Genomic DNA, 12,542 nt, shown 5'->3' on the forward strand with positions numbered 1-12,542 from the left:
CAGAGGTCTAGAAGGGTGGAGCATAGGCAAGTTCCAGCCCTGAAAGCCCCTGGGAGCCCTCCTGTAGCTGAGGCCCAGCCCCCAGCATGGACTAACAGGGCGCTGCCCCCCTCCCTCTGGCCAGGCCTTGGGGGAGCCCTGTGGCTGGACCCTGGAAGCAGCCTTCTGTCCCTGATGTCTGAGTGCCAGGACTGTTGCCTTGCAGCTGTAGCCTCCAGCCCTGCTCTCCAAGAGGTTTCAGAGCCCACCGCCCTCCCCTGCAGCACAGGAAGACTCCAGCCACAGGGGTGTCACTCAGGGGAGAGGAGGAAGTGGGGGCCCTCCAAGACTACACAACAAAACTGGGCAAGAACGTGAGACCCTGAACGCAGGACTCTAAGCCTCTCTCCACCCCGAGTTGCTGCTTCCAGGAGCAGCCCTCTCCCCACCCTGGATTTGCCCAGAGGAGGCCCTGGAAGGTGGAAAGAGGCTGGAGGGGTCATCTTCCTTGTCTTCCTTCAGCCAAGCCCCATTCCTCCTCTTCTCGGTTCCTGGCCTCTCTGGTGAGGGCTGTTCCAGAAGCCAAGGAAGCCTCCAGGGGTGCCAGTGAGCAGCCAGGAGCCCCTCAGTGGTCCTGCTCGTGTGGCCTGTCAGAGGTCCAAGGAAGCCCTGCTGGGGGTGGGAGGGAGCAGGAGCCCGTGCCCTGTCCCAGTGGGGCCAGGCGCCTCAGACGTTTTGGGGGAAGGCAGAAATAAAGTTGGGTGCTTGCTCTGGGAGTCAGGTGCTGTGCTGTGCTGACTACCTCACACGTGGGTGCCTTTAACCCTCCTGACGGCCCTGGGAGGGCACTCAGGTGCTTATACCCGCTTTCCAGAGGAGGAAACACTCTGGGCAGCAAAAGGGCTTGCAAAGCACCGCTCGGGAGCAGCAGGGCAGGGCAGTGGCTTGGCCTCTGCCAACCTCCTTGGCTATGTCAGGGGACATGAGGGCACACACATGGGGCGCTCGAGCCTCTGCCCTCAGTCTGACTGGGGTTTCAGTCTTGAGTCAAGGATTTTCTGAGACTGAACGGGGCCTGGTCTCGGGTGTTAGCATCAGGGAAGGATCATGGTGGCTGGGGGACACTGTCCCTCGTCTTGCCCCCAGACATGGGAGGAGGGTGTCTGAGGTGAGAGTGGGTGGGCTGGGGCCCTGGCTATGCTCCTAGCAGTGACAGCTCCCCTGGGAGATTCCCAAGCAAAGACTTGGGACCAACCCTGAGACAGAGACAGTGCATGTCGTACCCCTGTTGATCGGAGAAATGAGTGTGACTGCCTCACGGCCTGTCGGTCTCAGAGCAGAGCCAGGCCTCTGGCACTGGGCTGCTGTTTCCCGGTGGCCACACTGGGTCAGAGTAGGTGATGTCTTTGTGCGCTGTGAGGGCCTCCTGGCTCTCAGAGGCTGCTGTTGTGTGCCTCCGACAGGATGTGGCTTTTGGTCTCAGAATCTCCAGAGAGCTCCCAGGCTGGTTCCAAAAGCCCCAGCCTGCCCCTGGAGCCCTAGCATGGGGGGTGTGATATGTGCAGGGCCCTGGGGTGTTAACCAAAGCCCGAGTGGCTGGCCACCCCCAGGCTCTGTGGCCTGTTCCCCAATTCCCAGCCACGTAGCTATGTGGGCTGACTCATCAATTTATTCACTCATTTAACAGACATCTATTGAATTAGGTGCCAGGCTGGCTCTGTTGTAGGCAGTGAGAATAACATGGTGAGCAAGGCAGGGTTTCTGTTCTCATGGAGTTTATTCAGCGGTGAGGAGGGGGACAGAAAACAGGCCAATAAGAAAGCGCCTGGGATTGATAAGTGGTGGGGGAGGGGAGCATTCCTTTAGGTTGTTAGCATTTCAACTGAGACCTGACTGACAGGAGTAGCCTACCCTGGGAGAATCTGCAGGGAAAGCAGCCAGTGCAAAGGCCCTGAGGCAGGAAGAAGCAAGGTGTGTTGGGCCAGTGTGAGTGCAGGGATGAAGAGGGGAGGGGGCAGGCAGGGCGAGGTGGGTCAGAAAGGAATGGTTTTACTCCAAGAGTGACAGGGAGCAGCTGCTGGAGGGTTCTAAGAAGGGGAATGACAAGATCTAAGATTTAAAAAGTCATTCTGGGGGCCGGCCCCGTGGCTTAGCGGTTAAGTGCGCGCACTCTGCTACTGGCGGCCTGGGTTCGGATCCTGGGCGCGCACCGACGCACCGCTTCTCCGGCCATGCTGAGGCCACATCCCACATACAGCAACTAGGAGGATGTGCAACTATGACATACAACCATCGACTGGGGCTTTGGGGAAAAAAAAAGGAGGAGGATTGGCAATAGATGTTAGCTCAGAGCCGGTCTTCCTCAGCAAAAAGAGGAGGATTAGCATGGATGTTAGCTCAGGGCTGATCTTCCTCACAAAAAAAAGTCATTCTGGCTGCTCTGTGGAAAGTGGATTGGAAGCAGGGAGAACAGTTGGAAGCCGCTGCAGTTGTGCGAGTGAGAGCGATGGGGGCAGTAGGAATGGGCAGAAGTGGGTGCTTTTGGAGTACGTTTTGGAGGTTGCGGCATCCGCACTTGTGACTGGATGTAGGGGTGAGGGCACTAGTTACAGCCCTGAGAACCGAGGGAGAGGCAGGGTTCAGGGGAAACGGGTACGTTAAGTCTGAGGCTATTAGTCATGGAATCGGGAGGGCACGGAGTGTGTGGGCTGAATGAACCTGGAGTTTGGGGCAGATGTACTTTGGGGAGTCATCAGCATCTAGGTGGGGGCCATGGGGCTAGACGAAATTACCCAAGAAGAGTTCAGGTACGGGAAGAGCAGGATCCCAGCTCTGGGGTGCAGCAGCGTTTAGAGCGGGGTCGCCAGTCTCAGCACTGTTAGCGTGCTGCGCCCACAACCCTTGTTGTGGGGGGCTGTCCTGTACACTACGATGTGTAGCAGCATCTCTGGCCACTGCCCACTGGATGCCAGCAGTACCCCGTTCCTCCCATGGTGACAGTCAAAGATGGCTCCAGACATTGCCAAATGTCCCCTGGAGGGAGGGGACGAACACCACTCGCAGTGAGAATGACGGATTCAGAGTTTGGGAGAAGGAGGCTGGGAAGGAGTGGCGGGGAGGAGGGAGCGGAACCTGCAGTGTTCCAAGGGAAGGGAGCTGTCCACTGCATACAATGTTGCTGAGAAACTGAGTGGGGACACAGAAACGTCCTGGCACTCGGTGGCATGGAGTCGTGAGTGACCCACCAGGCGTAGATTCAGAGGAGAGCGGGGTGCAGACGGCCCAGCGAGGGTTACGGAGGCAAATGGTGGAGGTGTGTGTGTGTGTGCGCGCGCAGGGGGACACAGGGCTTCCTAAGAGTGGACTGGCCTGTAGGGTGGAGGAGTGACAGCTGAGGAGGGGATAACTGAGGGGTCCTAGGGGACGTGAGAGGGTCTGGGGTCCAGGGCCCAGCTGAGGACTTGGCTAGGAGCGGAGTCGGAGCTCAGATGCAGGTGTGAGGGGCATGAGTTTCTGCCTGTGGGCTTCCATTTTCTCCTAAACGGGAGGCAAAGTCACAGCTGGGTGTGGGGAGAACGTGAGGGCACCGATCCTGGAGTGGGAAGTGAGCTGTGAGGGAAGTCTGGAGATTGTGGTCGTGAATTTAAAGTGCGGCCAGTTGATGCAGTGAGTGCTCTGCTCTGGAAAAAGCCACCGCTTGTCAAAGGCAGGTGGATGATTTAGGTCTGACCAGGGTTGGGGTTTGTCAGGCGAGCTGTGATGGAGGGAGAGAGCATGTAGAGGGCACATTGTAGAGGGCATGGCTCAGGGGTGTGGGGAGGTGGGGTCATACGGGGTGGGCTGGGGACAAGGGTCCCAGGGACTTGAACAGCTGGGGCTTCAAGGGAAAGCCTGGGTGTGACGCCCGGCTGGGGATCACCCCAGTGGGCCCTCAGGGGAGGGAGGGCAGCCCCGGGAGCTGCTGCAGCCCTGGTTCAGGGGGACCTGAGGCCTGTCTCAGGTCCAGGGATGGGACGACTGTCTCCCCTTTCTTTGAAAAAGGTGGTACTAGGTCACCTTTCCCCCAGCGCCCCTCTTTCCAAGGCCATCACTTGCGGGCCTTCATTCGGGCACTACTTCTGAGAAAGGCTCATGTGTATGTCATCCACTGGTACCTGCTGCCACTGCCCCTCACCATTCAACACTCTTGGCGAGGGGTCGGGGACAGGGAAGGGATGTCGGCTCCGATGGAGAGGGTGATGCAACAAACCCATTGGACACCATCTCAGTACAGTGCTCCCAGTGTGAAAGGGGTGCTGTGTGCAAGGAGTCAGGGAACTTGGAGCACAGGGTACCTCCCTCTGCCTGAGGGGGCAGTGACAGGTGAATGGACCTTGAGAGAGAGAGAGAATGGGGGCCCGCCAAGCGCAGAAGGAAGGGTCAGAGGGTGTTTCTGGCAGAGCCAACAGCCCCTGGAAAGGCCTGGTGGAGATGTGGGCACTCAGGGCATGTCCAGGGACCAATACTAGCCTAGTGGGGCCTGTAGCTTTCCCTTCAGGGAAGGCCTAGGTCAGAATCCCTCAGTGGGGACTTGCAGGGTGGGGCGGGTGGGGCACGGGAGGGCATATGAGCAGCCCTGGCCTCAGTTCCTGCAGAGTCCTAGGGGCCTGGACTCCCTTTTAAGTTTCCCTTTTAAGGAAACCAGGCCAGGAGACAAAAGGCTGATGCTGGTTGCAGTGTCTGGGGAGATGCCCACTGGCCCCCAGCCTGAGTACGGTTGGAGAGGGTGAAAAAGTGGTCCTTCCCCATGCCCATTTGGGCTCGCTCAGACTCTGAGGCCCCTGGGATAGGGAGTCATGGGGATGGGCAGGAACTTGCTTAAGTGGCTGCTTCCCAGGCTCCAATGGCCACCCCTCTGTTCTTCCTTGGGGAAGGTGTTACTGAGACCTCTACATCCCTGGTAACTGTGGGTCCAGGCCCTGCCCTGCCCAGCCCTGCCCAGCCCAGCCCAGCCCAGCCCAGCCCAGTGAGTGGGAAGGATGCATCCATAAAACCTGCCTCTGGAGGGGGCCAAGGGAGGCTGGCTGCCCGCTCTGAACCTAGCCTAGACAGCACCCAACCCATCAGGCTGTGGGCACTGGCACCTAATAGAGGAGCTGGGTAGGCTGGCAGGAGGCAGGGACAGCCTGGGATCAAGGAGGACCTCCCCCCCAACACACAGCGAGGAGGCGTGTCTAGGGTACCGCCCATCTGAGCCTGGGTAGGGGTGAGACATTGTCTGTGGGCACAGAGAGGTCACACTCCCTACTCCCATAAAGATGGAGCGGGCAGGAACGAAGGTCCAGGGGTCACGCTGGCTCAGGGCTGGTCCTTTGGAGGAGCCCTACTTTCACAGGTGGATTGATGCCTATTTATACAGAGGATGCCATGCAGAGCTGTGTGCTAGAAACATAAGGCTGGGGTCATAGCATTAGGGGCTCCAGAAGCGGTGAAAACATGTGCCCTTGAGGCTGCCCGGACTGGCACTGGTGGCAATGGCCACAGAGAGAGTGGGTAGGTGAGGGTGCCTGAGGGAGAGCCTTCCTCCGCAGCTCTTTGAGGCAGATGGGGGTGGGGCGGGGGGTGCTTAATCGGAAATTGCTCCTTTCCCCAATTCCTCTCTCTACGGCCACTCCACGAGGGGTGTGCAGTGTGTATGTGGGGGAGTCGGGACTGGAGCAGGACGGGGGTCACTAGACAGACACAGGGAAGGTCCTCCCTTCATAGCTGCGGCTGACACCTACTTCTTCTCTGAGCTGTATCAAAAAGACCTCACTCTTGGCGCCCACAATTCTTGCTCTGCGCCAAGGACATCCTCTTCCTGTTGGTCAAGAGGTTGGAGTTTGCCAAGCCTCACCACTCACTCCCCACACCCCCGACCCCGCCAACAAACCCTTGCCTGAGGCTCAGTTGTTGCTGAGATTTGAATCCAAGCCAATTTTGCTCTTACCTTTGCCTTTAGTGGAGGAAACTAAGGCAGCTGCAGGAGAACAGGAAAGAGGAAGTCATAAATCTCTGAGCACTCGCTTGCCCCACATGGCTCAGGAGCCTTTTTAGCGCTCGCAGCACGCGGGTCTCCCGGCTGGTCATGGGCGATCTGGGCGGCGGCAGGGGGCGCTCGCAACCTGGCCACGCGCGCCTCCTCCGGCTCCGCAGACTCGACGGAGTCCAGTCGGGGCGGGAAAGCATTTGGGGAAGGGGTTTCAGGCGGTCTCCCCGCTCCCCCCACCCCCTCCGCTCGGCTGCTTCCTTCTCGGGCGCCGGGGAGGGAGTATGTGGTTTATTATGCTCCAGCGCACCAGCACACCCACCCACCCTGTCCTTGGGGCTCTTGGGAGGTGGGAAGAGAGATCAGCTCGCGCCCACCGTCCTAGACCTGGGTGCTCGGACCCAGCCCCGCAGTCCGTAGGAAAGAGGTCCCGCCTCAGTGCCCGCTGACGCGCCAGCGCCGCGTCCCAGCTCCCCGCGCGCACCGACCCTTCCACATCTGCAAGCATCCTTCCCCGAGTCCCAAAGACCCCGGACCCCGGGCCCCTCTGACCTCCCGCGGTGCGGAGGCTGCAAGGAAAAGGGGTTGGGGCGCCAGGGCGGAGACCGGGGCGCGGGGAGGTTGCTGCCCACTCCTCCTCGGGCGAGGCGCACCTCCCACCCACCCTCGGTCTGACCGCCCGCCCCGCCTCCCTCCACTCCTCCTGCTCCCGCCTCCAGTCTCCTCCCTCCTGCAGCCGCGCTCGCTCTCCTCTCTACTCCCCTGCCGCGGCGGGCTGCCTGCGGGCGCGGCTCCCGGCTCGAGCGAGCGAGCGGAGCGGGCGCCGCGGCCTCCGCGCCTCCTCCGAGAACAGGCGGCGCGCCCCCCGCCGGGCCCTGCGCCCCAGCGTACGTCCAGCAGCCTCGTGGCGGGAGGGCGCAACTTTACCCCGGTCCTGGGCGGGGCGGGGCGGGGGCGGGACAACTTGGAAAACTTCTCTGGGGCGGACGGCAGGGACACCGGGCGCCGGTGGAAGAGAATGTAGGAGGGCAGTGGCTGGCCCAGGGCGTCCCCGACCTCCTAAGCGCCTTTCGGCCTGGCCATGGGGCTCCAGCGCCTTCAGCGCCGCCAGGGGGGCGACCCCCTCGTCTAGCCGAGCTGGGTGGGACAGCTCTGTCGCCGGCTGTGCACGCGCTGGGCGAGCAGCGCCCCTTCTGGCCGCGTCCGGCCCCGCCATGGACCACCAGGAGCCCTACTCCGTGCAGGCCACTGCAGCCATCGCGGCGGTCATCACCTTCCTCATCCTCTTCACCATCTTTGGCAACTCGCTGGTCATCCTGGCTGTGTTGACGAGCCGCTCTCTGCGCGCCCCGCAGAACCTGTTCCTGGTGTCGCTGGCCGCCGCCGACATCCTAGTGGCCACGCTCATTATCCCTTTCTCGTTGGCCAATGAGCTGCTGGGCTACTGGTACTTCCGGCGCACGTGGTGCGAGGTGTACCTGGCGCTCGACGTGCTCTTCTGTACCTCTTCCATCGTGCACCTGTGCGCCATCAGCCTGGACCGCTACTGGGCCGTGAGCCGCGCGCTGGAGTACAACTCGAAGCGCACCCCGCGCCGCATCAAGTGCATCATCCTCACCGTGTGGCTCATCGCAGCTGTCATCTCGCTGCCGCCCCTTATCTACAAGGGCGACCAGGGCCCCCAGCCCCGGGGGCGCCCGCAGTGCAAGCTCAACCAAGAGGCCTGGTATATCCTGGCCTCCAGCATTGGATCCTTCTTCGCACCCTGCCTCATCATGATCCTTGTCTACCTGCGCATCTACTTGATTGCTAAACGCAGCCACCTCAGAGGTCCCAGGGCCAAGCGGGGCCCTGGGGAGGGTGAGTTTAAGCAGCCTCGCCCAGTCCCCCAGGGAGCTTCAGCCTCAGCCAAGCTGCCAACCCTGGCATCTCATCTGGCTGCTGCCGGAGAGGCCAACGGACAGTCCACGCCCACGGGGGAGGAGGAGGAGGGGGAGACCCCTGGGACCTCTGCCTTGCCACCCAGCTGGCCTGCCCTTCCTAGCTCAGGCCAGGATCAGAAGGAAGGTGTTTATGGGGCATCTCCGGAGGAGGAGGAGGAGGAGGAGGACGAGGACGAGGAAGAGGAGGAGGAGGAAGAGTGCGAGCCTCAGGCTTTGCCAGCATCTCCCGCTTCAGCTTGCAAGCCACCCATGCAGCAGCCACAGGGCTCCCGGGTGCTGGCGACCCTACGTGGCCAGGTGCTCCTGGGCAGGGGTTTGGGCACTGCAGGTGGGCAGTGGTGGCGTCGGCGGGCACAGCTGACTCGAGAGAAGCGGTTCACCTTTGTGCTGGCTGTGGTCATTGGCGTCTTCGTGCTCTGCTGGTTCCCCTTCTTCTTCACCTACAGCCTGGGTGCCATCTGCCCACAGCACTGCAAGGTGCCCCACGGCCTCTTCCAGTTCTTTTTCTGGATCGGCTACTGCAACAGCTCGCTGAACCCCGTCATTTACACCATCTTCAACCAGGACTTTCGCCGTGCCTTCCGACGGATCCTTTGCCGCCAGTGGACCCAGACGGCATGGTGAGCCGTCTGCCCATGTGTTGGTGCCAAGTGGCACCAAGGCCACGCTGCTTCTTGCTCTGTTTTATGTGGCCACCTTCCTGTGGTTTTCCGGTCCCTGCCTAGGTCCTGCAGGCCTCATCTTGGGAGCCCACTGGGAGGGGCAGGGGCAGGGGTGCTGTTCACAGCGGTCCATTTGAAGCCTCCCCTTGCTGGCTCGGCTGTGGGGCAGTGTCTTCTCCACCCCCTGCCTGAGCACAGGCAGATGCATGAGGCTTGGACCTTCCTGAATGTAGCCGAGGCCAAGCTGGGGTAGAGCACCTCCCTCCCAGAGCCCCAGACCCAGGCAAGCCACTGGGTCGGCTTCCCTTCCTCGAAGACCCTATGTTCCCTGGCAGGTCACTTGCTTGTGGTGTTTTTGTTTCTTTCTCATCCCCATAAAGAGCAGGAAGCCAGCCTTCCACTTTTCCCAGGAGGGCCTGCTACTGAGGAGGAGGCAGAAATGACGACTGTGCATCCACACTGGGCACCCATGGTCCCCAGTCCCCATCAGGCGCTGGGTGGGGGTTTATGGGCTAGAACTGTCTCCGGGCCCTTCTTTCCCCTTCCCCCTGCTTTTGGATCTGTACCTCCGTTAAAGGCCAGAACTGTGGATCGTTTTCCTCCCCCCTCCCCCCTCTGGGAAGCGGGCAGGCACGTGGATGCATCAGTGGGGTGGTCTGGAGGCCTGGCCTCTGCCTCGACAGGAGATCCCTGATCGCTGGCAGTCACCCCTGCAAAAACCGGGGCGACAATGGCTTGCCGCCTACTTGCCACAGGGAGATGAAAGGCTTTGCAGAAAGCTTTGAGCTCCATGGGGGAACGCACTAGAGAACCAGAAAATGTGATTATTAGTTGATATAAAAATCCCCTTTCTCTGTGTTTACCACCAACTGTCTTCCTGTAGACTTTTGTTCTGTGCCTGGGGTGTGTGAATTCCTACCCCAAACTGGAAGTGGGGAGTGGCAGACAGAACCACTGTTTCAGCTAAAGGATTTCTTTGAGAATGTGTTCTTGTGCCTGTAAAGGTTGGAGTTATTATGTTGCATGACAACTTCTCGACATTTCACCTGCAACACCAAGAGGGTGTTCAATGGCTTGGGCCCCCCAATGGGGGATGTCTTTTGTCATCAAGCAGGCAAATTGTTTCCCCAAGATAGCTAAAAATACCTACACCATGAGAACAGTCTGAGATGAGAGCGTGTGGCAGGTGACAGAGCCCCAGGCGGGGTGCTGGGGTTGGAGCAGGTGAGCAAGGGCCCCGTGGACTCCTGGGGGAGCCTCCCACTGGAGCCCCTGGGCAGGTCTCCAAGTCCCAAATGGGTCCTTGTGATGCATAACTGATCCCACCCTGGTGGGTGCCGGCTGGCCATCTCTGACCCAGCCATGTTTCTCCACCCCACTGATGGGGCTCCAGGGGCCTCTCCCTCCTGGTACTCTCCCCCACCCCGGATCCTGGCACCCAGAACAATTGGGAGCATATGAAGGATGTCCCAGTCTTCCCCACGGGAGTGCCTGGCTGCGACATTAAGCCAGCGGGCATCTTAGCTTGGGAGTAGGCTGAGCGGCACAGGCACTGTTGGTGCTCTGATGGGCCTGGCCAGATTTGCTGGGGTGCTAAGGGAGTTTTCTGGGGTGGAGACAACGGAGGGAACCCAAGAGAGTCCCTCCTGAGGAAGGGGGTTGTCTGGCTCCTTCCTCCGTCTCAGTGTGAGGCCAGGGCATTGCCCTGGGCCGGGGCTGGGGAGGCTGGGCCCAGGGGAGGGGCTGACTTATGACATCTGCAGACTGGTCTCCTGTGTGCCCCATGGGACCCCTGCTATTGTTGCCTGTGGCCCCCTTGTCGTGATACGCAGGTGTTTTTTAAAAGTCTGAGCTATTTTATCAATAAAGATATTTTGTAATAAGCAAGCTGTGTCCTTCTTGCCCCAGGGGCTGCCCAGAGTAGTTACTGTGCTACTTGCATAGCAGACTTCGCGTGGGCTCTCTCCCAGGCCGGTTGCCCTCTCCTTCTCCAGGTGTGGCTGGCTGGTACCCACCCACCTGTCCACTCAGCATCCCTTATTCATCATTACAAGTCAGTGGGGGTGAGAGTGGCCAGAGACTGGCTGCCTGGGAAGGGAGGTCTTCCTAGAGGAGGTGGCCTTTGGGCTGGGTCTTGGGGGAAGAGCAGGAGTACACCGAGAGGGGACACAGGAAGGTGTCTCGGGCAGGGGAACAGCACATACAAGGGATGCTGTATTTGGTGGATTTGTAACAGTTTGGAGCCTTGCCGGGCGGTCAGGTGCAGCAGCTGGGGCCAGCGGAGGTGGTCGGCACTGCCCAGACGGGGTGGGGGCAACACGGGGAGGGAGGGAAGGATGTCACTCTGCGGAATGTGTTAAGCTGCTGCGTCTGGTGAGCGGCTCTGGAGTGGAACTGCTTTGCTTCAGGCTCCCCCGCACTAAGATGCAGTCACCGGCGTCAGAGCTGGGAGGCCTGCGCACGTCACTCCGTCAGTCTCTTCCTTTCCTAGTGAAGCGTCTGAGGCCCCAAAGCCAGCCTGTGAGTTGGATTAGGAGCTGAGTCCACCAGGCTTCCTGTCCCACCTCTGGGGCCCGAACTGGGTTGGCCTTTTCTGAGGGCAGGGGAGGCCAGACAGCAGGCTAGGTGCAGGGGCAGCAGCAGGAGGCCGGGGACAAGGCAGACCCCAGGGAGGGGTGAGGTCTGGGAGGGGAGGGCAGAGGGAGGAGCAGTGAGGCCCCCGGGTCTGGTGGTGGGAGGCCTCACTCTGACCACGGGTCCACATTTTGGAGGGGACACGGCTTCTGCCAGGGCCAACCAGTGGAGACTCCAATGTATCCACACTTAGTGGTGGACTTGGGGCTTCACTGAGGACTTAACAAGAAAGTCACACCGTGTCCTGAGGAGCTCCCAGCGCTGAGGCCCTAGGCCTGATGAGAGTAGATCCGAGTAGTTCATTTGCTTCCATTTACTGAGACAATTGCTCTTCTGGCATTTTGTTTGTTACCTCATTTAATCCTTAAGCCTGCCCTGTAAGATAAGGATCAGCCCATTTTATTCAAGGGAAACTGAGGCTCAGAAAGGTTTAATGACTTGCCTGAGGTCATCCAGGCCCAAGCTCTTTCCACTGGACCACACTGTCCCCTGTTGCCTGAGGGTCTGCAAGGGGCAGGGCCATGGGCCTGGGAGAAGAGCTCCTCGCCCAGTCTCTGGAGATGGTGGCAGAAAAGTATTCCTGCTGGAGCTGGACTGTTGGCAACCCATTTTAAATACATTATCGTGTTTGATCCTCACAACTTTGCTGTGTGTGGCCATTTTACAGAAGAGGAAACTGAGGCTCAAGGTCACCCAGCTGGCACTGGGTGTTCGGGGATTCTGAAACTGCATCTGGCTGGATTCAGTAGGTGGCAGTGCTGTGATCGACTGCTCATGTGTGTCACTGCTATGGAATGCGTAAGTAATGGTGTGTGTGTCACAGGTTTTTCGTTCCTGGCAGCTCAGTCCAATCCTTCAATTTTATTAAAGAAGAGACTTAGGCCCAGAGAGAGATGACTTGACTTGGACTCCCCATAGCCACATGGTGGCAGAGCTGGGATTAGACCCCAGGTTGCTCAACTCTGTGCCCACCATACCATACCCTCATACTGAAGGGATTGTGTCTAGACTCAGAGAATAACAGGCCCACACTCAGGAGGCATCTGCTGACAGTCTGCTGTGCGCCAGGTCCTGTGCTAGGCTCGTCCCCATTTTGCCACCTTATTCAGTTCTCCGACAAGAAATGAAGCTGGAGTCCTGGGGACTTGGCCAGCACCATTCGGCTAATAGGCGTGCAGCTGAGCTGGATCCCAGGACCCTGGCTCCCACTCTGGCCTTCTCCTCTCACACCCTGTTCCTGCTGTTCTGTGGGAGCAGCACCTACCTTTGGTTTCACCCTGAGCCCATCTAAGGGTTGGTGGGTGGATGAGGTGGGCT

At 59.8% G+C, this 12,542-nt stretch overlaps 1 protein-coding gene across 1 annotated transcript; it reads left to right on the plus strand.

Annotated features, from left to right (window-relative positions):
• Positions 1-6,821: 6,821 nt before the first annotated feature.
• ADRA2B (adrenoceptor alpha 2B) lies at positions 6,822-10,454 on the plus strand. The gene has a single exon (XM_058534555.1). The coding sequence runs from the start codon at positions 7,201-7,203 to the stop codon at positions 8,551-8,553; it is 1,353 nt and encodes a 450-aa protein (XP_058390538.1). The 5' UTR covers positions 6,822-7,200; the 3' UTR covers positions 8,554-10,454.
• Positions 10,455-12,542: the final 2,088 nt, after the last annotated feature.

This window comes from Diceros bicornis, chromosome 40, assembly GCF_020826845.1.
Source record: "Diceros bicornis minor isolate mBicDic1 chromosome 40, mDicBic1.mat.cur, whole genome shotgun sequence".
Lineage (NCBI taxonomy): Eukaryota > Metazoa > Chordata > Mammalia > Perissodactyla > Rhinocerotidae > Diceros > Diceros bicornis.